This window comes from Typha angustifolia, chromosome 7 (genome assembly GCF_048772165.1).
Source record: "Typha angustifolia cultivar Huaian chromosome 7, ASM4877216v1, whole genome shotgun sequence".
In the NCBI taxonomy this organism is placed as follows: domain Eukaryota; kingdom Viridiplantae; phylum Streptophyta; class Magnoliopsida; order Poales; family Typhaceae; genus Typha; species Typha angustifolia.
Window position 1 is genome coordinate 16,607,279 of NC_133245.1, and position 21,560 is coordinate 16,628,838.

General features: G+C 39.3%; 6 protein-coding genes across 6 annotated transcripts; 4 read left to right on the top strand and 2 right to left on the bottom strand.

Annotated features, from left to right (window-relative positions):
* Window positions 1–469: 469 nt before the first annotated feature.
* LOC140762295 (vesicle-associated protein 1-3-like) lies at window positions 470–3,924 on the top strand. Its single transcript, XM_073100013.1, has 8 exons — window positions 470–701; window positions 1,166–1,236; window positions 1,386–1,467; window positions 1,596–1,711; window positions 1,803–1,964; window positions 2,111–2,155; window positions 2,680–2,757; window positions 3,550–3,924. Exons 1-8 carry the CDS (start codon window positions 653–655, stop codon window positions 3,655–3,657), a joined length of 711 nt encoding a protein of 236 aa, XP_072956114.1. The 5' UTR covers window positions 470–652; the 3' UTR covers window positions 3,658–3,924.
* A 952-nt stretch (window positions 3,925–4,876) lies between these two features.
* On the bottom strand, window positions 4,877–7,962 carry LOC140762294 (protein NRT1/ PTR FAMILY 6.3-like). The gene is made up of 5 exons (XM_073100012.1): window positions 7,746–7,962; window positions 7,475–7,652; window positions 7,325–7,364; window positions 6,687–7,240; window positions 4,877–5,905 (listed from the first exon to the last, which is right to left on the bottom strand). The coding sequence occupies exons 1-5, from the start codon at window positions 7,864–7,866 to the stop codon at window positions 5,035–5,037; spliced, it is 1,764 nt and encodes a 587-aa protein (XP_072956113.1). The 5' UTR covers window positions 7,867–7,962; the 3' UTR covers window positions 4,877–5,034.
* Window positions 7,963–11,007: 3,045 nt separating this feature from the next.
* Window positions 11,008–11,734, top strand: LOC140762296 (14 kDa proline-rich protein DC2.15-like). Its single transcript, XM_073100014.1, has one exon. The coding sequence runs from the start codon at window positions 11,046–11,048 to the stop codon at window positions 11,442–11,444; it is 399 nt and encodes a 132-aa protein (XP_072956115.1). The 5' UTR covers window positions 11,008–11,045; the 3' UTR covers window positions 11,445–11,734.
* A 757-nt stretch (window positions 11,735–12,491) lies between these two features.
* On the top strand, window positions 12,492–13,127 carry LOC140762297 (14 kDa proline-rich protein DC2.15-like). Its single transcript, XM_073100016.1, has one exon. It carries the CDS (start codon window positions 12,544–12,546, stop codon window positions 12,916–12,918), a length of 375 nt encoding a protein of 124 aa, XP_072956117.1. The 5' UTR covers window positions 12,492–12,543; the 3' UTR covers window positions 12,919–13,127.
* A 2,372-nt stretch (window positions 13,128–15,499) lies between these two features.
* LOC140763050 (lipid transfer protein EARLI 1-like) lies at window positions 15,500–16,330 on the top strand. Its single transcript, XM_073101080.1, has one exon. The coding sequence runs from the start codon at window positions 15,578–15,580 to the stop codon at window positions 16,064–16,066; it is 489 nt and encodes a 162-aa protein (XP_072957181.1). The 5' UTR covers window positions 15,500–15,577; the 3' UTR covers window positions 16,067–16,330.
* A 3,626-nt stretch (window positions 16,331–19,956) lies between these two features.
* Window positions 19,957–20,771, bottom strand: LOC140763664 (14 kDa proline-rich protein DC2.15-like). The gene has a single exon (XM_073101949.1). It carries the CDS (start codon window positions 20,709–20,711, stop codon window positions 20,292–20,294), a length of 420 nt encoding a protein of 139 aa, XP_072958050.1. The 5' UTR covers window positions 20,712–20,771; the 3' UTR covers window positions 19,957–20,291.
* Between the last annotated feature and the right edge of the window lie 789 nt (window positions 20,772–21,560).

The window sequence follows — 21,560 nt, forward strand, 5'->3', positions numbered from 1 at the left end:
TTATTTAACCCCTTAATTGCCTAAATACCTCCCTCTCGGAAATTTTGTATTTAATGTAAATATACTATTCAAAACCTATTATTTTTGCATGGATACCCGTTTAATTATTTTGTGATAACTATATATTAGACTACAAAGTATTTAATAGATAAAATAATAAAAAGAACTCTTATTTGAGAGCAATATATTCACAAATTAAGAATTTTTTTTTGTCTCTTTACTATTAAATGAATTAAAATATAATCATCGATTACCTTTCGTAGGTATATACGCAAAAAACCAAACTTTTTAGATGTGTACATATAACTATTAATTTTAAAGAGGTATATGATAAGTGAATAAATAATTAATTAATTAATTAATCAAAGATTATAAGCAGAAACATAAAGGAGACTCTGTAGAAAAGAGAAAGCATTTCTCTTAATTAGTATATTACTTTACTTATAGAAGCAGAAACATAAAGGAGACTTCTTTCTTTGAGAAAAGGAAAGCATTTCTCTTCTTGTTGTTCGGTTTTCGGTACACCTGGTCCCGTACTGCTCCCATTGGCCTCCTCCTCCGGTTAAGTTTCTTGGGGGGGGGGAGAGAGAGAGAGAGAGGGAGAGGCCGTGAAAGATCTATTCCTTGGTAGCTGAGAGCCAGATTGGCGATCATGAGCAACACCTTTCTCAGAATCCAACCTTCCGAGCTCAAGATCCCATGTGAGTCCATTTCCATCACTCACCTGTGGATTGTTCTTTGCTTGGAGTTTAAGGAAACGGCTTCTTATTGTTAGAAATCGATTGCCCATCTGGGTTTGCTTTCGCTGTAGTGTAGTGGGTTGATTTCAATTACCAAAACTGCAAAAGATCTGCCTTTGCTCTTTAATCTCGGTTGGGTACAGAGGGTTGTGTCCTGTTTCGAGAATTGGTCATCGATTTGAGGGGGGGGGGGGTTTCTTTATTTCGAGAACATAATTTTCTGTAATGAGTTTATGCCAGCGCTTATAGTATAGTAAGCTTTCACTCTGTCAAGTTTCTGACTTGCTTTTCTATCAAGAATTTTGATCTATTTATGATTCTTTTGTTCATATTAAGGGTGAATTTATTTATATTCATAAATAATTGCTATTCCTTTTTGATGATATATGTTATGCTTTGGTCACCCCCATGTTTGTCCCGAGAAGTCGAATTAAAAAAGAACAGCTCTTGTTCCATGCAACTGACCAACAAGACCGACCAGTATGTAGCTTTCAAGGTGATCCTTTTAACTAATTGGATATCTGAGAAGCTTTTTCTCTTTGTTGCTAGTGCTTTTTTTTTTATCAATTTGAGATTTGGTTATATTTAGGTTCCTTTTATGGGCAATTTTTGAATGTCTGTTATTCTTTTTCTTCCACTTACTAGGTTAAAACGACTAACCCTAGGAAATATGTTGTGCGTCCCAACAATGGAATTGTGTTGCCTGGAACTACATGCACTATCACAGGTGAGATTTGCTATCTACAATGGCATGACGACTCTTGAATATGATCAAGCTTCACTATGTCATTGTTGGATTGGACTTTGGAGTTTGGAGTATGATACTTGTTCTTGTACTTTATCTGGTGGTAATAGTTACAATGCAAGCACAGAAGGATATTCCGCCCGACTACCACTGCAAAGACAAATTCCTTATTCAGAGTGTTCTGGCAGATTATGGAGCAACGGCCAAGGATATAACCCCTGAAATGGTACTTTCTTGGATTTTGCTCTATATGTTGCACTTTCTTATTTTAATGTTTCATATTCTTTTGACTTATATTGAATCTGTTGAATTTTTAGTTCAATAAAACACCCGATAAGGTTGTTGAGGAGTTTAAGCTACGGGTTGTTTATATTCCTGCTAATCCTCCCTCACCGGTTCCAGAGGAAGCAGAAGAAGAATCTTCCCCGAGGTCCTCTAATATAGAAGATGAGGGACAAAGTTCATCCTTGTTTGATGCTGTATGTTACCTCATTATGTCTTGCATCGACCTGCCATCTGTTTACAGACTTGTACAAATACAGAAAAATACTGTGTCAAAATAACTTGTTTCTGCGTTTTCTTTTTTTCATTCTTCGGTGCATATTGAAGTTTTGACTAATTTCAGGGAACAAGATACTACGAAGAAACATCCAGAGAAAAAGCTCCAGAGGTGAATTTATGTTACACTTTATTCCAGTTGTAGTTGTTCAAAAAGTTTTTATCTGTTCATTGCCAGCAAAGACAGATTAGTGGAATAATCTTGTTAGAAATGTCTTAGCATGTAGTCTAGTCTAAACATGCAGACAACCAGAATATTTTTTTTTCTGCTAGCCTGTGACTATAAATGTTGACCAGGGACTACGAGCTCCTGCTCCTAATGTGAGAGGAAGGAGATGGAATTGAAACCTGAAGATCCCTTCTATAGCTTAGCAATAATCCTTGTCCAACTTCTATAGTTATATAGACTAGAATTTTGAATATTTACTTAACTTGCTGAATAGATGAGTTATTAACTTATTCAGTGCATTCTTAAGGCTCAGAGCTACGCAATTGCTTTAACTTGAACAAGAAGGTTAAGAAAATTCACATGACATCCTATTGTAACTTATGATACTTTATTGCTTAATGATCTATCAGACCTTGCAATATATTTCCTTTTCTTGAACATGATTTTGGTATCCCCTGTTGTTATAGGCCTTACCGATGATATCAAAGTTGTCCAAAGAGAAAGCAAATGTCGTAGAGAAAAATCAGAAACTGCAAGAGGAGCTGGTATGATTTCCACTTTCCTCTAAATTAATCATTTTTGCCTTTCTTGTGCTAGAGAGATCTTTTAGTAAAATTCTTAAAATATGAAAATATTGGAAGTTATAGTGGTTCCATGATCTCCATTCTGTTACTTTATCATGCATTTCCTTACAAATTTGGTCATATTAATATTAGATAAAGTTGCCTTTAAGTTCACCACTGGATCCCTGAGGCAACAGTTTTTGCCCATCTCAAACACTATATGAAACTTCTGGAGTCCTTTTTAGTTGATTTACGTTATGAATCATCCAAAATCCCTCCAACCTAATTGCATGAGTTAATACTCTAAGATAAGAGTTCTATTTAGTAAAGAATAATTGACATGTGTACACACAAAAAGAGCAAATAGCCTAGTATTGTCATGCTTAACGGACCACCAACATACTTACTAAAATTTTCGAGATGAGGGATTAGTTAAGAAAGTTTCAATCATCTAATTAAGAATCTATAGGTCATGAATCTTGAAACTGAGGATCACACTCTATGTTGATCTCTGTTTCAATAAAAACGCCGACCATATTCCAATCATTAGAAGCACAAAACTTTCGGGCTGATGAAAAATATTATTAAAACCAGGATCATACTCTGTCTTGAGATTTTCTTTTTTTAAGTTTATGTCAGAGTCTGTAAACTGGTTCAGTTTGAATAAGGACACTAATGTTGTCGGGCTCATGCAGCCATGCCCTCTCCATAATTGGCCAATTAAAAACAGTTTGGGGAAGTGCTAAGTGCTAACCCCATGAATTTTCATTTCAGGAACAACTGAGGAAGGAAGCAAGAAAACGTCGAGGTTTCTCATCCATGTTTGTGCTGATCATGTCTTTATTGGGCATCCTCGTCGGATATCTGATCAAGAAAACTTAGCAGGACAAAGGCAAAATATTATGCTGAAATATGAGTTGCACGCCCTCATCTGCTCCTTATCCATCAAGAAGAATAAGAATAATTGTGTGGGGTTTTATGGGTTAGTTATTCTATATAATAGACTACGGAACTGCTTGTGTAATTTTTATTCTTTATATAATTCATTGTGTACAAAAGATTCCTTCTGATGTTCTATTTCCAAATAGAGCAACAGACATTGGACTGATATTAATACTTATTCTTCATTGTGTTTCTGATTAGAAAGTTTCCTAATTCTTGTTGATTATTTGTGGTACGGACGAGTTGCTATTAATCGTTCAATGCTGTATAGTTGCTGACAAATAGATACAAGTTATAGAAAACGTCCTGTTGAAGAATGAAGTGCGACAGCATCAGAGCATAAAATCTAACCAAAACTTCATACAGCAGAACAGGATAGGGTGGAAAGAGAAGTAGGGGAAATAAACCCTCAGGTTGGAACAAGGTAAAACTTCTTTTCTACCCTACCAAATTTTGGACCAATTCCAAGCACTGCTAGTGATAATGCGACCACCACTGCTACAGCCATGAAACCATAAAGCCTACTACTACATAACCAGCGACGTTGTTTCCACTCTCCATCCTCCTCACTTCTGCCTCTCTCCGACCCTAAAGGTTCAACGTCCATGCTCACCGCCGGAGCAACATAATCCGGCTCCAGCACATTATCATGTTCTTCCCTTCCTGCTTCAGCTTCAGCTTCTGATTCACCTTCACCAAAGCATGAATTGGTGCAAAAGCATTCCGCAAGCTCACCCAAATCATCTTCAGGTGTGATGCGGAAATCAACCCAGTTGTGGAAGGCATCGTCTAAGGCTGCCAGCCATTTCTCAAGGTGTGATAAGTGTGTAGGCGTGTCACTAGCATGACAATCCTTTTCGGCCGTCATAAGAGTTTTGAGAAAACCTATCTTTAACTGGATCTCATCGATGGCCATGTGTTGGCGGTAAGTACTCATTCTTATTCCTGGACTGGCATCGTCGTCGGTGAGGAATAGTTCGCGGAGTTGCAGTTGGAGTTCCGCCAGTTTCTTCTCAAGCACTGGGAAAGGTCGTTCCATGGCCGATCCCTTCCTTCTTTTCTTTTGAGTTCGATTCGATGGGTTTGTGTGGGGGATAGTGAGCGGTTTTAATGTCAAGGTGTGCATGGATAACTATAAGTTAATAACTGCTTCGTTCGGTTCCCAAAAGACGCAACTTTTCCCCTTACATCGTAATTTTGAATTCAATGAGTAGAATTTTTTTATTCTACTGATAGATCGCTTAACTAGAGTCTACAGACACGTTGGATTTGCTTCATCCATATTCTAACAAAGTAAACAAAGTAGAAGACCACGCGTCATGCTTGGAAACACGCCTCTTCTACCATCTCCGCCCCATGAACGCCGCCGTCCTCCTCCGCAGCCATCCTCTCCTCCTTGTACACGTAGCCCTTCGCCGCCACCAAGAAGGCCACTAGATTCGCCGCGCTAAGCAGTGCTAGAAGCCAATAGAAGTCATAGAGCCTCCCTTTATTCAAATCATCCGCAAGCCATGCCCCTTTCGCGCTCTTAGCCGTTGCCATATGCACTACAGTCACCAGTGCCGAGCTAAGAAAAAAACCCAAAGATAACGTGCTAAGGAACAACCCCGTGCTCATTGTCTTCATCCCCTTAGGGCACTCCTTTAGGAAGAAGTCCAATTGCCCGATATAAATAAACGCCTCGCCGGCGCCGACGAGCAAGAACTGCGGAACGAGCAAGAAGACGCTTGGGGTGATGCCGCGTTTGGCAGCGCGGAGGCGGATGAGCTCGATGACGGCCGAGACGGTCATGGTGAGGATTGAAAGGACGAGGCCGACGAAGATGCGTTGGAGCGGCGCGAGACCGTGCGGATTGGAAGTGAGGCGGCGGGCGATGGGGAGGATAAGTCGGTCGTAGACGGGAACAGCGAGGAGGATGGAGGCTACGAGGAAGGCGGTGAGGGAGCCCGCGGGGATGCGGAAGGTGCTGCCGGCGATGCGGCGGTCCATGACAGCGGCTTGTGAGACGGAGAAGGTGGTCATTTGGGCGTAGACCGTCCAGAACATGATGGTGGTGGCCCAGATGGGGAGCATGCGGATCACTTGCTTCACCTCCTCTACGTCGGTTAACGTCGTCAGCCGCCACTTCGTCTGCGATGGCGGTGAACAATCTGTGGAGCCGTCTATGATCGCTGCCCGGTCGAGGAAGCTAAGCAAGGAAAGCATAAAAGATCATGAAACGGAGACATCTTCGGTTGCATGGCTTAAACATTAAAAAAAAAAATTTAAAGCCTAGTAGATGGAATCCAAATAATTGCCTACTCAATCGCTTCCAAATTTATCCTCATGACCCACCTCCTCTTTCAATTCACTTCACCAGAGCAAAGACAACAAAGAAAGAATGAAAGAAACAAAGAGGGGTTGTATGAAAGATTCATAAATTACTTTGGCAGGCCAATTGTCTATGAAAAATCGGGCATGCGGATATATAATAGGACAGGCCCATGTCATGTTAACTAGCTTGGTCTACATGCATATTGAAGTTAATTAACGTGCCAGATGCTATGTATGTATGGAGAATATATATCTAGGATTGATAATATTGTTTTTCTTTGGAAGTGGGGAAGAAGACGAAGGCTAGCGGAACAAAGCGATATACAAGATATTCTCCCTCACCCATAACCATGTGGGTGCCATAACTTTTCTTCTTTTTTTTCTTCTTGAAGGAAAGCCCATGGCAGACATGACTGAACCGCACGAGAAACCTATCAATCATTCCAATCAGTATATGTATAATAATACTAATAAATTAACTTGCCTAGATAGTCGAGAAGCTGCAACTTTATGGTGAAAACTATGCTCCTCCCTTATTCATCTTCCCATGCATTACTAATGATCCATAAAAGATGCTATTAAGTTATATCTTGTACGCTTAATTACCTAACATCTAGCAGATACATATTAGTTGATTGTTTTGTGAAAAATATTACCGGAATCCTTTCGTATGAGGTAGCTTCGTCTTGCTCCTCCCCTTCTCTCCGGTATCAACATCATAAAGAGTCGAAGCGTCGGAAGGCATCTGTAGCCCCCTGTTCCGCCACGCCGCCATGACCACCGAGGCGACCTGCGTCAGCGGGCTGCCAGCCAGCTTCTTGATCCGGTACCTCGTCGTCCCGGACAAGAACACGGCGAGCCCCGCGAGGATCGCCACGGCACAGATGCCGTATCCCCACACACGGCCAAGATTGTCTTGGATATAAACCAACACCGTTACGGCGAGCAGCGAGCCGAAGCTGATGCAGAAAAAGAACCAGCTGAAGAACCTCAGCATCCGCCGCCTCTCGGAGTCGTCGGTCTCGTCGAACTGGTCCGACCCGAACCCCGACACGCTCGACTTCACCCCGCCGGTCCCCAACGCCGTCACGTATAGTCCGAGGTAGAGCACCCCGAGTTGGGTCCCGTTCGCCGGCACGCAATCTCCGCTCGTGCACGTCGGCGGCCGCAGCCCGGGGGCTACTGTCGATATCGTCAGGATACTTACTCCCTTCAACCCAACAAGTTAATTTTTGAATTTCTATCTGAAAAAAATATATAAAAAAACTGAGGAAGGAGGAGTTGAAGTGCTTACAATTGCTTGGACGGTGGTGAAGACGGCAATGGTGAGATACCTATAGTGTATTAAATTAAAAAAAAAAGAAGAAAAAAAGATATGATTACTGATCTTTTATTTGCTATCATTGTTCCGTCAAGAGGGCAGTATGGTAGTAAAAATATTTACCGGCCGAGGAAGGTGTCGGCGACGAAGCCGCCGAGGAGGCAGAGCAAGAAAGAGGTGCCGAGGAAGTTGGTGACGGCATTGGCGGAGACGGCACTGCCGAGGTGCATGGTGCCGGTGAGGTAGGTCACCAGGTTCACCGCGATGCCTAGCGTCGTCAGGCGCTCGCAGAGCTCCACGCCTTCACATTTGCTGGTAGAATTAGTTCTTCATAGATGCGTAGATATATGAAAGAGAATATTACTAGTACAAAAATTAAAGGAAAGGAATTCACCTAGGATCATGGCGGCGCTGGTCCATCCGCCGGTTTCCGACCGGACGGCCGGGCGGCCGTTGAAGTCCCACGCGTCGGACACCGTCTTGCCTTCGCTTGTGGTCTCGGGAATAGTCGCCATTAATTATTTCTATTATTATTTTGTATATATTTCCTCTGTTTCTTTCTTGTTGAGTAGTAATGAAACAGAGAGAAGGTCGACTGGAATGAGGGAAGGAAGCAACTGAGCAAGGCGGCATTTTTATAGGCGCAAAAGGGCATTCCTTTTGGCAATTAAGATTCGAGTTATCTATCCAAATGAATTTGAAATTTGTTTCAATATTTTTTTTAAGTTTTCTATTATATCCTTTATCATTAATATATATATATATATATATATATATATATATATATAGGAGAAAGATGAAGACTTGAAGTAGGTATTACAGTTGGGAAAAATGAAAATATTAATATGAGAACAGATGAGAAGAAAAAAAAAGGTTATAAGTAGGGGCCTTTAATTAATTATCACACAAACGGCAATTATAAAATATAGAAAATTTTGATTAAGTTAGAAATCAATTCTCGTAAAATTAAAAAAAAAGTATTGGAAATCATTCCAAATCAATCGAACCTCTTAGTATTCAAAAATTCCAAAAATACAATTTCAAATTACGATTTGAAAATTCCAAACAGGGTGTTAGTGGCAGCAGAAACTTTTTTTAATACTGTTTAAACGAATTAAGTACAAAATTTCCGATTGCATTTGTGAATAATTATCTCACAATGGTTCTATATCAAAACTTTCACTTAAAATTAAACTGATATTATTTCTGCCGACATCTATATATATATATATATATATATATATATGTTTGGGCGTGGGTTTTTCCAGCTACTTGGTACGAATATTAATTCCCAGATACAACCTGAGGATGTGATATAACCCTTATTAAATAAGCTTAATTAAAGGAGAGAAGTTTTAACTAGTCCTCAGCACTGGTATTGCAGGTTGGTTTATGTTGACTTTAATCTTTATCGGGCCAAAAGGTCACCATACACTTAGGTGTGATCCAATAAGTGACCGGGTCCACACGCACCCAGAGACACATTAAAATATACTGAGGGGACGAATATTGGAAAAAAAGAAAACATATCCTTTTTATCTTATTGGATGAAGGTTTAGATAGCATATAACACATCCTGGTCTTCAAGATTTGATCAATTAAAAAAAAATTAATCACGATAAATCAACTGGTGGAGAGGACTTGGCACGTAGCGTTGACTTGATGACATTGAATAAATTAATTGAGCGAGTGAAGATTGAGACAAGTTTAGGCCATTCAATGAATGAGAAAAACTTTAGATTTTGTGGGTAAAGAGGATTAGAAAGGACAAACTCTTACAGACAGGAGGAGGACGTTAATTCGTTGGCATTTCTTCAAAGATAAACTAATCACGGGTGGAATAGCTTTCCCCAGAACTAGCATTCAAGTCGGTAGTAAGTATCATTAGGCAAGTCTTCGTTGTTGGACAGAACTGTCAACTGCTGTTTTGAGTCGTCCTGCTAATTGCCGACATTACAGTTGAGACCAGACGTTAATTCCATGTAGAGTCTTCTGTCGGTCTCACTGAGGGTTAAATGCAGGTAGACTTCAGGAAAGAGAGCCATGGGGGCTTTCATTGGAGGGATAAAATCTATGTACATTTTTATATAACCTTCAGCTGTAACAGAAGAGCAAAGAGGGAGTATCACATAAGTAGATGCTTGCATACAGGATATATGGTTTTAAAAAATTTATCTATGGACATTTTAAAAACACTCCCACAATAGTTTATGTGTCGTTTAACTGTTGTTCGACCATGTTTGTCTTCCTATAATTGTATTCGTATCGCTTTATTCTTATATAATTATAAGAATAAAATTTTCCCTCGTATAACACGTGTATATGACGAGTAAATATATCATATTTTTATCACGTGATTATTGTACGATAAATTATGAACGAAAACGGTTAACATAAATCTAATAGAATGGGTGGAGTGTTTTTTAATAATTTAGGAGGTAATCAAAAAATAGGTTAAATATTATTATAGAAAAGAGAATTATCTGATAATTATATTCAAACTAAATTTTTTTCTTTTGTTATATTTGACCACAAAGCGAATTTAAAGATACTTATTAGATATTAAACACATATAAAATAATATCTATCAAATTTCAGATACAAAGATATAATAAAAAGATACACATATATATATATATATATAATATTTATCATCCAAAATCAGATTGATAATATTTAATTATTTACAACTATAACTTAAATAAATATCTTCAAATTTGATTGATAGATCAATCAAATATGATAAAAAAAAATAATAAATCTAATTTAAATATAATTATAATGAGGTAGAGTAATGCAGATAAAAGTTATGAAATATGAAATAAATTTAAGTCTAACCACACGGATTAAAATATAGTTATCCCAAAATAATTTTTTTAGCACGTTTATATAGAGTATACAATTCTCAAAAGTAGGATATCTACTCCCCATAGTTAATTTTAACTCTTCAAGGTAAAACTAAAGGCACGTCTAATGTCTAAAATAAATAAAAATAAAAAATAAAAAATAAAAAATAAAGGATGGTGAAATCATTGTGGTAAGCGGGTCGCGGACCCAGGCCCCTCCGACCCGGTCCGACTTCTCGAAGAGGAGGAGGAGCTCACGGGCCGCGAAGCATGGTCTAGCAAAAAGGTGGCACGTGCCAAAATTTTGCCAGGAGTAATGCACCTAATTTGCTAAACTTTATTATAGCATCGCGCTAGTTAACGTCTGGGGCCCAAATGTGAAGGCCCAATTAAATCCATCATGGCCCACTCCATTGGGTAATTACAATAACTAGAGAGTATTATAGACCAGATTAGATTACACATTTGAGTAATTGACATTATTTATAACTAGTAATTAGCATCTTGGTTCCATTGGGTAATTCCAAGATCTGCACGTCTTACCAATTAATCAAGTACCTATGGGTGCTCTTCCCTATAACGCATCACGTCGTTTACTCTTTACCATCAGTAGATGGATTAAAAATGAGATTAAATTACCCACTAGATTAGCAAGCCTCCAAATCATGATAATGTGAGCCACTGGCTTCGCCAGCTAAACCCACATTGATTACTGGATGAAACCTTTTGTCGCGATTGTAACAACTCCTCTAAAGTTGTGCTTAAATTTACCACATATTAAGGCTATATATACCAAGTAACCATCAGCAACTCACCAAGTGTATCAGCCTTTAGTGGAGCAATTAGCCATGGCATCCACAGCATCTGTTGCTCTCTTTCTTGCAGTTAACCTCCTCCTCTTTATACTTACCAGTGCTTGTGGTTACTTTTGCCCAACTCCAAAGCCCCCCACGCCAAAGCCCACGCCCAACCCCACGCCAAGCAGTCACGGGAAGTGCCCAATGGATGCACTTAAGCTAGGCGTGTGTGCGAATGTGCTGGATTTGATCCATGCCAAGGTTGGTCTGCCACCCAAGGAGCCATGCTGCCCTCTGCTCGAAGGCCTCGTTGATCTCGAGGCAGCCGTGTGCCTCTGCACCGCCATCAAGGCTAACATCTTGGGGATCAAGCTTAATCTTCCTATCAACCTTAGCCTGGTGCTGAACTTCTGTGGAAAGGGTGTGCCCTCAGGCTTCCAGTGTCCTTAAGGCGCCCTAGCTCTTTAGTTTGTAGGAGAACACCTTATCCTTATGCAACTCTCTTGCATCTGAACTGGAATGTAGTGTTTTATCTTGTTCTCGTTTGCTTATTTTTATTTTTATTTTCCTTTTTTCCTCTTTGGATGTCTTGTTATTCTTAGGTTATCTGCAGGAGTACTGCAGCATTCATGCATGGTTCCGTCACCTTATGTCATGAAAGTAAGTCCTGTGATCAAGATACTGAAATTCTCAATTATATCATCAAGGAATTTTATGTCGTGATTTCTAATAAATAAAGGATTAATTCTTTTGCATAAACATGTTTATCCAAGTTTAATCAAGATAAGAAGACGAATCTTAAAAAAAAAAAGTAATGATATTCAAGATAAGTAACCATATTATTGTACTGTAGTACGATCAAAGAGCTAAGTTGCTCTTTCCCTAAAAGAGTACTATTACTATATGAGCATTTACAGGAGAATTATTTATAGTTAATACTTTTGTTTCTACTATGAGACAGGTGGATTAAATGACTAATGTCCTATAGTGGATGTAGACGGTGATTATATATTGTTTGAGAACAATTTAATGATTCTAGCTTACTATAGACATACTAACCAAAGTTTATTCAGGTAACTTCCACAGTTACGCTGTTAAGTTCGTTCAGTAATTAGAAAATGTAGGCTCTTAATCTAATCCGATTTGGCACACCAATGGATGTATAAGTTGACTTCTCTAATAATAACAAAGATATTTCTATAAGAAACGGTTCTTCTTCGACCAACTGAGAAATAATTAAGCATGCAAATCGTGGGATTATTTGCGGTAAGATGAAAAATATATAAAAGATCATATCAACTGGCAGATTTAATGATTTGTTGCAAGCCAAGTTAAGGTGGAAGATTAAAAACCTTCAAGTACGAACGTAGTCACGAGCTACGTTCTTTGACGTGGTCCACGTACTCCATTCACATGGCATTTGTCCTGGAGTCTGCCAACAACTGGCTTATACAAACCTTAATCACAGTAGTTCTTCCTTCTGTAGCTATAAATAGCTCCCTACTGTATCAGCAGAAGCCATCTCAAACACTAGAATTCATAGCTAGCCATGGCATCACGGCCTTCAGCCTCAGTTGCTCTCTTCCTCACATTCAACCTTCTCTTCTTTGCTCTTGCCAATGCCCGTGGCAAATATTGCTCACCACCCCCACCCCCACCCCCATCTGGTAAGTGCCCAGTGGATGCACTCAAGCTAGGTGTTTGTGCCAATGTGCTAGGTTTGATCAATGGCAAGGTTGGCGCGCCACCAGCAGAGCCTTGCTGCCCTCTTCTTGACGGACTAGTTGATCTTGAGGCTGCAGTGTGTCTTTGCACTGCTATTAAGGCTAACATTTTGGGGATTAATCTTAACGTCCCTATCGACCTTAGCCTCATCCTTAACTTCTGTGGTAAGGGAACACCTGCAGGCTTCCAGTGCCCTTAGTTAAGCATCAAAGTGTCGGTTAAAGATTTTTTCTCGTTGGTGGTTATTTCTGTGTGTCATGAAGTAATTTGTTTTGCATGTTATTCTTGTATGAAGTTAATTTCTCTGGCTTGTACTTGTGTTTGGAACCATCCAAGCACGACGTGGAGTTGTATTTGGCTGATTATCGTGTAAGCCTGTCAATGCATGAATAAAGTTGGTTTCATTATTTCTCCTATACAGATCTCAAAATCACACCTTGAACAACATTAAGGTTACAAGTAGCACTGGCATACACTATCGGGCTGATTGCAACCGAAAAAATAAATGTTTACCTAATTTAACTGTTCATTAAAAGGAGAACGATTGGACAAGATTGAGCAATATATTTCAAACCACGGTTGATGTTCTGCCGACCTAATCTATAATACTAGTAGGATCTCTGTCATTTTTAACTCAATGTGTGAGCAAAATGCACCTTGGGCGTGAAGACCAAGTTCATCGTTTCCATAGTAATGTCTCATGTAATTCGCGACAAGTGGTCCTGGCATTGTTCTAGGTGTACGCGAGTGAGATTCTATCCACAATCTGACCTGATTCTTGGATTCTCTATAATATTAACTACACTGGTACAGATCCCAGTTGCCCCACTCGATCGATCTGCACCACAATTACGATATTCATTGCGATAAAAAAAATATACATATGAGGCTGGCATTGTGGATAAGTACACAGTTCAAAGAGACAAATAGGATGAGCAGTGGACACCCTTCGCTTTTAAAGTAACATCATTTGAGATGATTCTGAGCTCCTATTACCATTGCCAAAAATATGAGCAAGATAAAAAATGAATATATATAGGGTCTCGTCCTATCCTTTCTCATGTCAAATACTGAGGACAGGCAAGCTTGACTTCATACAACTTAGTGCAAGGTAATTTATTAAGTACTGCATTATGACCGTCGAATTGTAGGATGAATCCAGTCGCTACGTGAATAGGAGGAGTACCTAAGAATAAAGGAATCAATTAGTGTGAGCCCGAGAAGATATATATGCTCGGGCTGTTGTTCTTTTTTGGAAACTCCCGTGATACTCCTTCCACCTAACAAGCCAAGCAAGTTGGCCCTTCTTTTGCCACGAAAGAATAGGTGTGTCGCAATGAGTTAGACTCTGCACTCATGGCTCCAAGCTAGGGACCAATTAGATAACTGTTTATTTGGTTCGCAGCAAATGCCTGCTCTTAGATTTGTCTGAACTGTTTGTGTTTCTCTGGTCTATGATGCATTTGATCGCCAATAGCATGTCACCCCACTACTCGCAGACATTCTTGTCAGACTCGGTTTGTCCACCATCAAGTTGCAGCACATTCTAGCCAACTGCTCTTCTTAGTTTTGAATTTGAGGTTGGCCATTTTTCATTGTTGCCATGCAAGAGCTACATACGTACCGCTAGTTCATGTCCTTACTCTGTGTGTGTGTGTGTGTGTGTGTATTTTTCTTATGTGAACAAGTTGTTAACAAGAGTAAATTATCCTTCATTATATCCAAATCCAGACAGCCCGCCACGCCCCATCAACAACACATAAAACTGCTGATGCATGTATGATGCATATCTGGCATCAGCTTCCTTTTTTTACCATCTAACTGTTATTGATAATAACAGATTGTAAGCACCATGACCAACATGATCGCATGTATGGGAAAACACTACAGGCATGGAGTTGCTTCATTCCCTACAAAACTAAGATAATAGAATCTAAACAGGTTAAACTATACGTAATATTGTCCGTACGGGCAAAGAAAGAGATGTGCATAGACGTCTCTTTTAATTTTCCTATTTAAACAATGTAACTGTGAAGCAAGGAGAGAGATTTGTTTCAAAGCTTGAGTTTCTTGCTGCCCATAAAGTCGTGTTTGGTTGCTCCTAATTAGGGTATACTCAGGTTGCTGTGATCAGGACCGTGCATATCTAACAGCAGGGCAATTGATCGATGTCGATATTTTTGCAAGGACAGGCAAGCAAATGACCACAATTCCCCACTCATTCAAAAGACTCCAAAATCTTCTCTTGTCTTTCCTTCCTTTTGCCAGCTAAATTCGCCACGTCAATGTGCATGCCCTGCACTCTTCTGTCCAACCCAACAATTTCCCCTTATATTTTCTTCAATAGACAATTAATGATATCTCTCTATATACTAATAATTCAATCTACGGGCCCTCATTTTTACTCTCTTTTTTTTAAAGTACATATATGAAGATTTGCATAGGACTCCCTAGGTTTAAAAGAGTTTATATTTCGAACCTGATAGTTTACTTAATTTTTTTGTTTGCAAGTCAAATTTGCTCCTATCTTTGCTATTAAATGAGCCTAAACACATCGATCCTGTGTTATAGTTTTAGTTTCTCTCGTGCAATTCGAAAGTAGCGAACCATTTCGTCACTTAAATATGGGATGTCGGTATATAATTTTAACTTAAAAGACATCTATGAAAGGCACATTTAAAGTTAAAACTGCAAATACTTTTTTTTGTTTAGGAAAAAGAAGAGCATAAAATACAATTTTCTGTTTCTATAAATACCCCCTACCTCACAACCAACTTTCTCATCCCACACACTAGTTCTGGTACTTAGCCACCCCTTACTACTAGCAAACTAGTACTGCTCAGCCACAAAAGCCAGCAATGGCATCCAAGGCCACAGCATCACTTGCTCTCTTCCTTGTTGTAAACCTTTTCTTCGCTCTGGCAACCGCCTGCGGCGAATGCCCGACCCCGAAGCCTAAGCCTACTCCTAGCCCGAAGCCTAAACCACCTCCTAGCCCTACTCCAGTGACTCCTAGCCCTCCTCCCACAACTCCTAGCCCTCCTCCCCCAACTCCTAGCCCTCCTCCCCCAACCCCATCCGGCAGTACTAATTGCCCCGTCGACACACTCAAGTTTGGTGTGTGCGCTGATGTGCTCAGTGGCTTGATCAACGTGACGCTCGGCCAGCCACCGAAGACGCCATGCTGCTCCCTCATCTCAGGTCTCGCCGATATCGAGGTCGCCGTCTGCCTCTGCACTGCCCTTAAGGCTAATATTCTTGGAATCAATCTCAACATCCCCATTGACCTCAGCTTGCTTGCCAACTACTGTGGCAGCAGCGTCCCCTCTGGCTTCCAGTGCAGTTAGACTTTGTTCTCACGCAGTGATTGTTCATCGTTGATCGGCTTGTTTGTTTGTTCAAGTGGTTCTTTAGTGTTGGTAAGTGTTGTTATAAAACATGTGCATCACATGTGGTAAACAGGGGTTCTGAATGAAGTATATGTAAGTCAAATTAAAGTCTGGGGATTTCATTATCTTGTACTCGTTCCTTATATATGGTTGGTTGTAAGTGATGATTATTGTGTAATCCACCTTTCCATCTTTGGATAATAAAGCCTGCTTTGGTCTCCATTTCATATGGTATATATTAATGCTTTCCTTCACCTGGTGTAAGATTTATTCATTTTCTACTTAAACTATGGAAACTTCACTGAACCAATAAAGGAAGGGGAGCTTGTAACGCTGGGAATATAAAATTATCTCGGTAGACCCATTGGGTGCAATAAAACGGGAAACTAATTATGTCATTCACATGCAGAATAGCTGTCACAACTGAGAAGACTCTAATGTAAAATCAACCGTTTGTTTCGTCCTTTATCTTTAATTATATCACAAAGTTGAGATCAGATATTGACGCCAGTAATTAAAATCTTGCCCATGAATATAGAGCAATTCATGGTAGATAACATAATATTCCACGCTCTTTATGAATTAAATCATATTACGTCTGTAAACTGTAAAGATCAAGCCCAGCTTGTTTTTTATTTTCTTCTTCTTTATTTCCTTTCCCTTTCCTCCGGCTTGGTTGCTGCTGATTACAAAATTGAAGCATAACTGATAAAATGACACTTGATTCTTTGCTTGTATTTTCGTTCAATCTGTAATACTGCCAAATGAGGAGCTTGTTTTTAGAGTTCTTACCATATTTCCCGTTTGATTGGATTAATGATATGATCAGTCAACCTCCCTTTCCTTTAAAAAAACAAAAAGGTACAGTTCTATATGGGTTGGTCTTAATCTTAGCTCATTCAACGTCGATTCGGCTGTGCTTATGGAACCTACCACTTAACAAAAGTAAAAAAAAAAAAACTGAGCACAAGCTCTTCTCTAAAACAGAACTGAGTACAAGCTCAACTGCAGGCATGCTTCAGATCAGCAACCCCGGAATACGTAAAAGATACCACGAAATAAAAGCCACATGCATGTACATCAACTATACGTGGACGATGGAACACATAGATCAGCTACGTACCTCGGGATACCATGCATTTACCTGAGCGACAGCCACGTGGACAGCTGTTGTAAAATGATCCGATCTTGAGTGTAGAATTCTCTAGGAGAATTCACGTGATCTTGTTCCTAAAACGTTCTATACGAGACAAAGATGGTGTGACACCTGAACAACTCCATGTTCAACTTTATTGGAGATGCCATTCTCGTTGATTCCAAGCATAATTTGACAGCATACTCGTTCTGATTGCCCCGTAACTAATACTGGATTCTCCTAATTGAGTTGGCTTCATCTGGGTTCTACACGTAGTGTCAATCAAGTGGGCGTCTAACAATCATCGACTAGCATCTTAAGTACGTACGTAATTATTTCTTGTACACTTGCCAGAGTGTGAGCAACAGCATGCCTATCTTCCACTAAACTTTTAATTTCTCCAACAATTAGATATGTGTGTGTACATGTACAGAAAGTCTACAATGAGAAGTAGTTAGATATCCTCGCTACCTAAACTTCAACATTACTCTGCACATAATTCGAGAGTATTTTCTAGAGAAATATTTCGCATGCATTTTCTTATACATATCGAATGCTCTATCCTCTTCGTAGGTAAATTGGATTTTGTGCAGGAGACGCTAGAAATGGAACCCGACATCAGAATATATATATATATATATATATATATATATATATATATATATATATATATATATATATATAACCTACTAAAAATTATAGGTAGGGAATGGCCAATTACAGATCGGTCAACTTTGTTGTTATCGGTAATTAGAGTTAATTTTTGCAATACGTACCTCCAGAATTCTAATGAATGATCGACTTGACAAGATATCGTTCTTTCTATCTGTAATAATTGAGCAGAGGCAAAAATGGAGCCCGAGGGCCCACTGCCATAACATGGGAGGTGAAGAACCCTAGCTGAAACCGGAATAAATGGCAAACAATTTCAACATATTAGGTGGCTAGCTTTTGGCTAATTTTGCTACACCTTCGAGTCCGTGACTATGCCGTGTCCTGAGACAGCAAAGGAGAAAAGGAAAGAAAGTAATAATACAAAAGGACCAACCTGTAAGCAAAAGCGGCCTCTTATAATTGTTATTATTCTTTTAACCTGCTATTCAGAGAATTAACTCCTGTTATGAATTATAGTATTTTTTGCTAACATATGTCTGTTAAATTTTTTTTTTAGAGGCAACATATTTGTATAACACAGTGTACGTATGAAGGTCGTTTAAATACTTCTCTTATAGCAATTTACAGCAAGCCAAGGAGGCTTCCGGATGGAGTTAAGGCAGTGGCCAAGAGTTTGAATTAGCTAGTACGTACGTACCCAGTGATCCATAGAAATCCAACGTGATGAATGCTGCACTAGTCGTGATAGGTCACTATACTCATTGTGTACTGCTTGTTTGGTTCTATGAGGACTTATTTCGTTCCCCAATGGTAACACGTGAACCCTTCTTGTATTCGAGTTATGTGGTGGTTGGTGCTTGCTGCCCTAGAATCGCGATAAGATAAGGGCCCAGAACCTCAGTGATGCGAGTTTGTTTCTTTTCCAGTGAATTTGTGTACTTTGGCCTGTTTAACAGCTAAGCTCTCAGAAAGTATATGCGCGCGAGAGCCGTACTTAGAGGTTGTGGAGCTACAGGGAGGGCTTAATTACACAAGAAATAATTATGGCGTACCCAAGTACGAAGAATCAAACCTCTCGATCCAATTAATGTCCTTGAGTGCATCTGGTGGGGAGTGTGATACAAGTCATGCATACATTATTTTATGTGATTACACATGCAGTTGCCATGCCTCCGGACTCTCTGATAAGAATAAATGTTGAAAGGTCGATCGTACCATGATTTTCCTTTACATAGGCAGAGGAAACTAAGGCACGCACAACTAGCTACGGGTTGGCAGGAAGATGTGCCATGGTAAAAGTACAAGTAAGGTTGGGGAAAAAAAAAAATTCTACCAGTTACTTAATTGCAAAAGGTTCCATGGTAAATACTATACCATCCACAGGTATGATGAATGTGGTGTTATCGAGAATTGGGATGAGAAAGAGAGAGAAGAGAACACTAAATTGTAGGTGCCTGTATTTTAATAGGAAACAATGATATGCTGTCGAAAATAGTGTACCTAACAAATTGGAGATTCGTCCAAGAGCGTTGTACGATAGTTCTAGTATGAATCAATTCAAGTTAGCATCTTTAAACAAATCTTTCAAATCCTATACTTACACGTCATAAAAATTGGTTATTGTGTTGATAGTGCTAGCTCATATGACTGCTCTACAAGCTTAAAAGTGCATTTTTTATATTAATTCATCAATTTTTATAAAAACTTAAGCGATGATCAAAAAGCAATAATCTTTTATATTATATTATATTAAATAAAATATTTGGTCGTGCAGTTTGGGTTTCTATCTATTTTTACATATGGCGATAGCCATTATAATAACTCGATCCATCTCATTTAGAAAAACACTATTCTTAAAATCTTGCAATAGCAAGTAAAAAATGTAGAGAAATTAATACAATAAGCAAGCTTTTCTATCTTTTTCATTTCCTTTTTAATCTCTTTTATTTATATTTTTTTAGGAAAAAGATGCCATTCATTTAAGAAGCTCCAGACACTATTAATACAAAGTAAGTTATTTGATTAAATAATAATAATAATAATAATTTCGGATATAATCATTAATCTTTTCCAAAAAAAAAAATATAGAGCTAGCACATGGAGCCAAGTAAATCTAATAGAGAAATGAAATACACTGGCTGCCGAAAGGCTGAAGTCCATACATTACTGAGAATAAAAATATTTCATCGGCACATTTAAGTATTACAAACGCTGACACTTACGAGAAGACAATACTGTAACAATTCTGGAAAGCAAATGCCTTATTTACCAACCTTAACAATTCACACTTATTACAACTAGATATGGATTACTGTTGCATCCAACCTTCCAATCCAAAATAACCATGACACAACTAATGCATGAAAGAGAGAGAAAATGATATAAATAGCATAAATATATATATAGAGAGAGAGAGGGCTTGATAGAATAATTTTAGTTGCACTTGAAACCCTGAGGAACCTTCTTGCCGCAGTAATTAACGAGCAAGCTGAGATCAACAGGGACGTTAAGGTTGATACCCAAGATGTTAGCCTTGATGGCAGTGCAAAGGCACACGGCTGCCTCGAGATCGGCGAGACCCTCGATGAGGGTGCAGCATGGCTTCTTGGGCGGCTTGCCGATCTCGAGGTTGATCAGACCACCAAGTACATTTGCACACACTCCCAACTTAAGTGTGTCGATTGGGCAGGAGGCAGAGCCTGGTGTAGAAGGACTAGGAGTAGGTGTAGGTTTTGGAGTCGGCTTGTGCTTAGGTTTGGGTGGTGGGGGGCAAGGTGCCGATGAGACCAAGGAGAAGAAAAGGATGTTAAAGGTGAGCAGAAGAGCTGCTGTAGCAAAGGCCTTGGAAGCCATTTCTTTGTAACTTATTAAGGTAAGGTATGGATTTCTATTGGAGAAGGGCACTGGTGCAAATCGAGGTCTAGGGTTTTATAAGCCATGGCCAATTGGGTAGAATGCGTGGGGGATTGCCATGCATGTGAGATTGCTAGGTGGACCATGCATGCAGCTGGCACATGCAAGTTGACATATCTTTCGGGAGCTGGTAATGGAGGTGTGACCCTGCTTTCTTTGGAGCTTTGCGTTGATTAATAAATCGTGGTTGGTATTCTTCACCCTCTTTAATATCTTCGGCTACCTCAATTTTACTGTCACGGAGAGATCTAAGCTAAGCACTCTTCTTCTTCTTCTTCTTCTTCTTCTTCTTCTTCTTCTTCTTCTTCTTCTCTTTGTGTTTCATATATATGAAGTTTTTAATTCCTACGTCTAATGACGACCCGTATTATTTCATGCACAGTCTAACATACTCTGTGTGTGTTTTTTCCTGAAAGAAATTAACATACTGTGCTTTGGCTGCTAATATGAATAGGTTGTGTGAGTATAGGGCCCCTCCACCCAGACCTCAGGCTCTCTTTTTGTCACGTTACTTAGATAAGTTGAAAACTATGAACTTTACTTTCTTAATTTAATAACTGGAATGCTACTGGACGAAGGAAATTCCTGCATTCTGGGACGTCGATCGAGAATATTGATCACAGACGATTATAAAACATTTTTGCCGACATCAAATCTATTACTATTTTCTAGCAAACAACCACTGTAACCCAGGCCCACGCGGCATCCCGTTGGCTCACCCAAAACTTGTGGATAATAGCCAGTAATAATCCAACACCCACCGTATCATGATATCTTGTTAAATTTCAA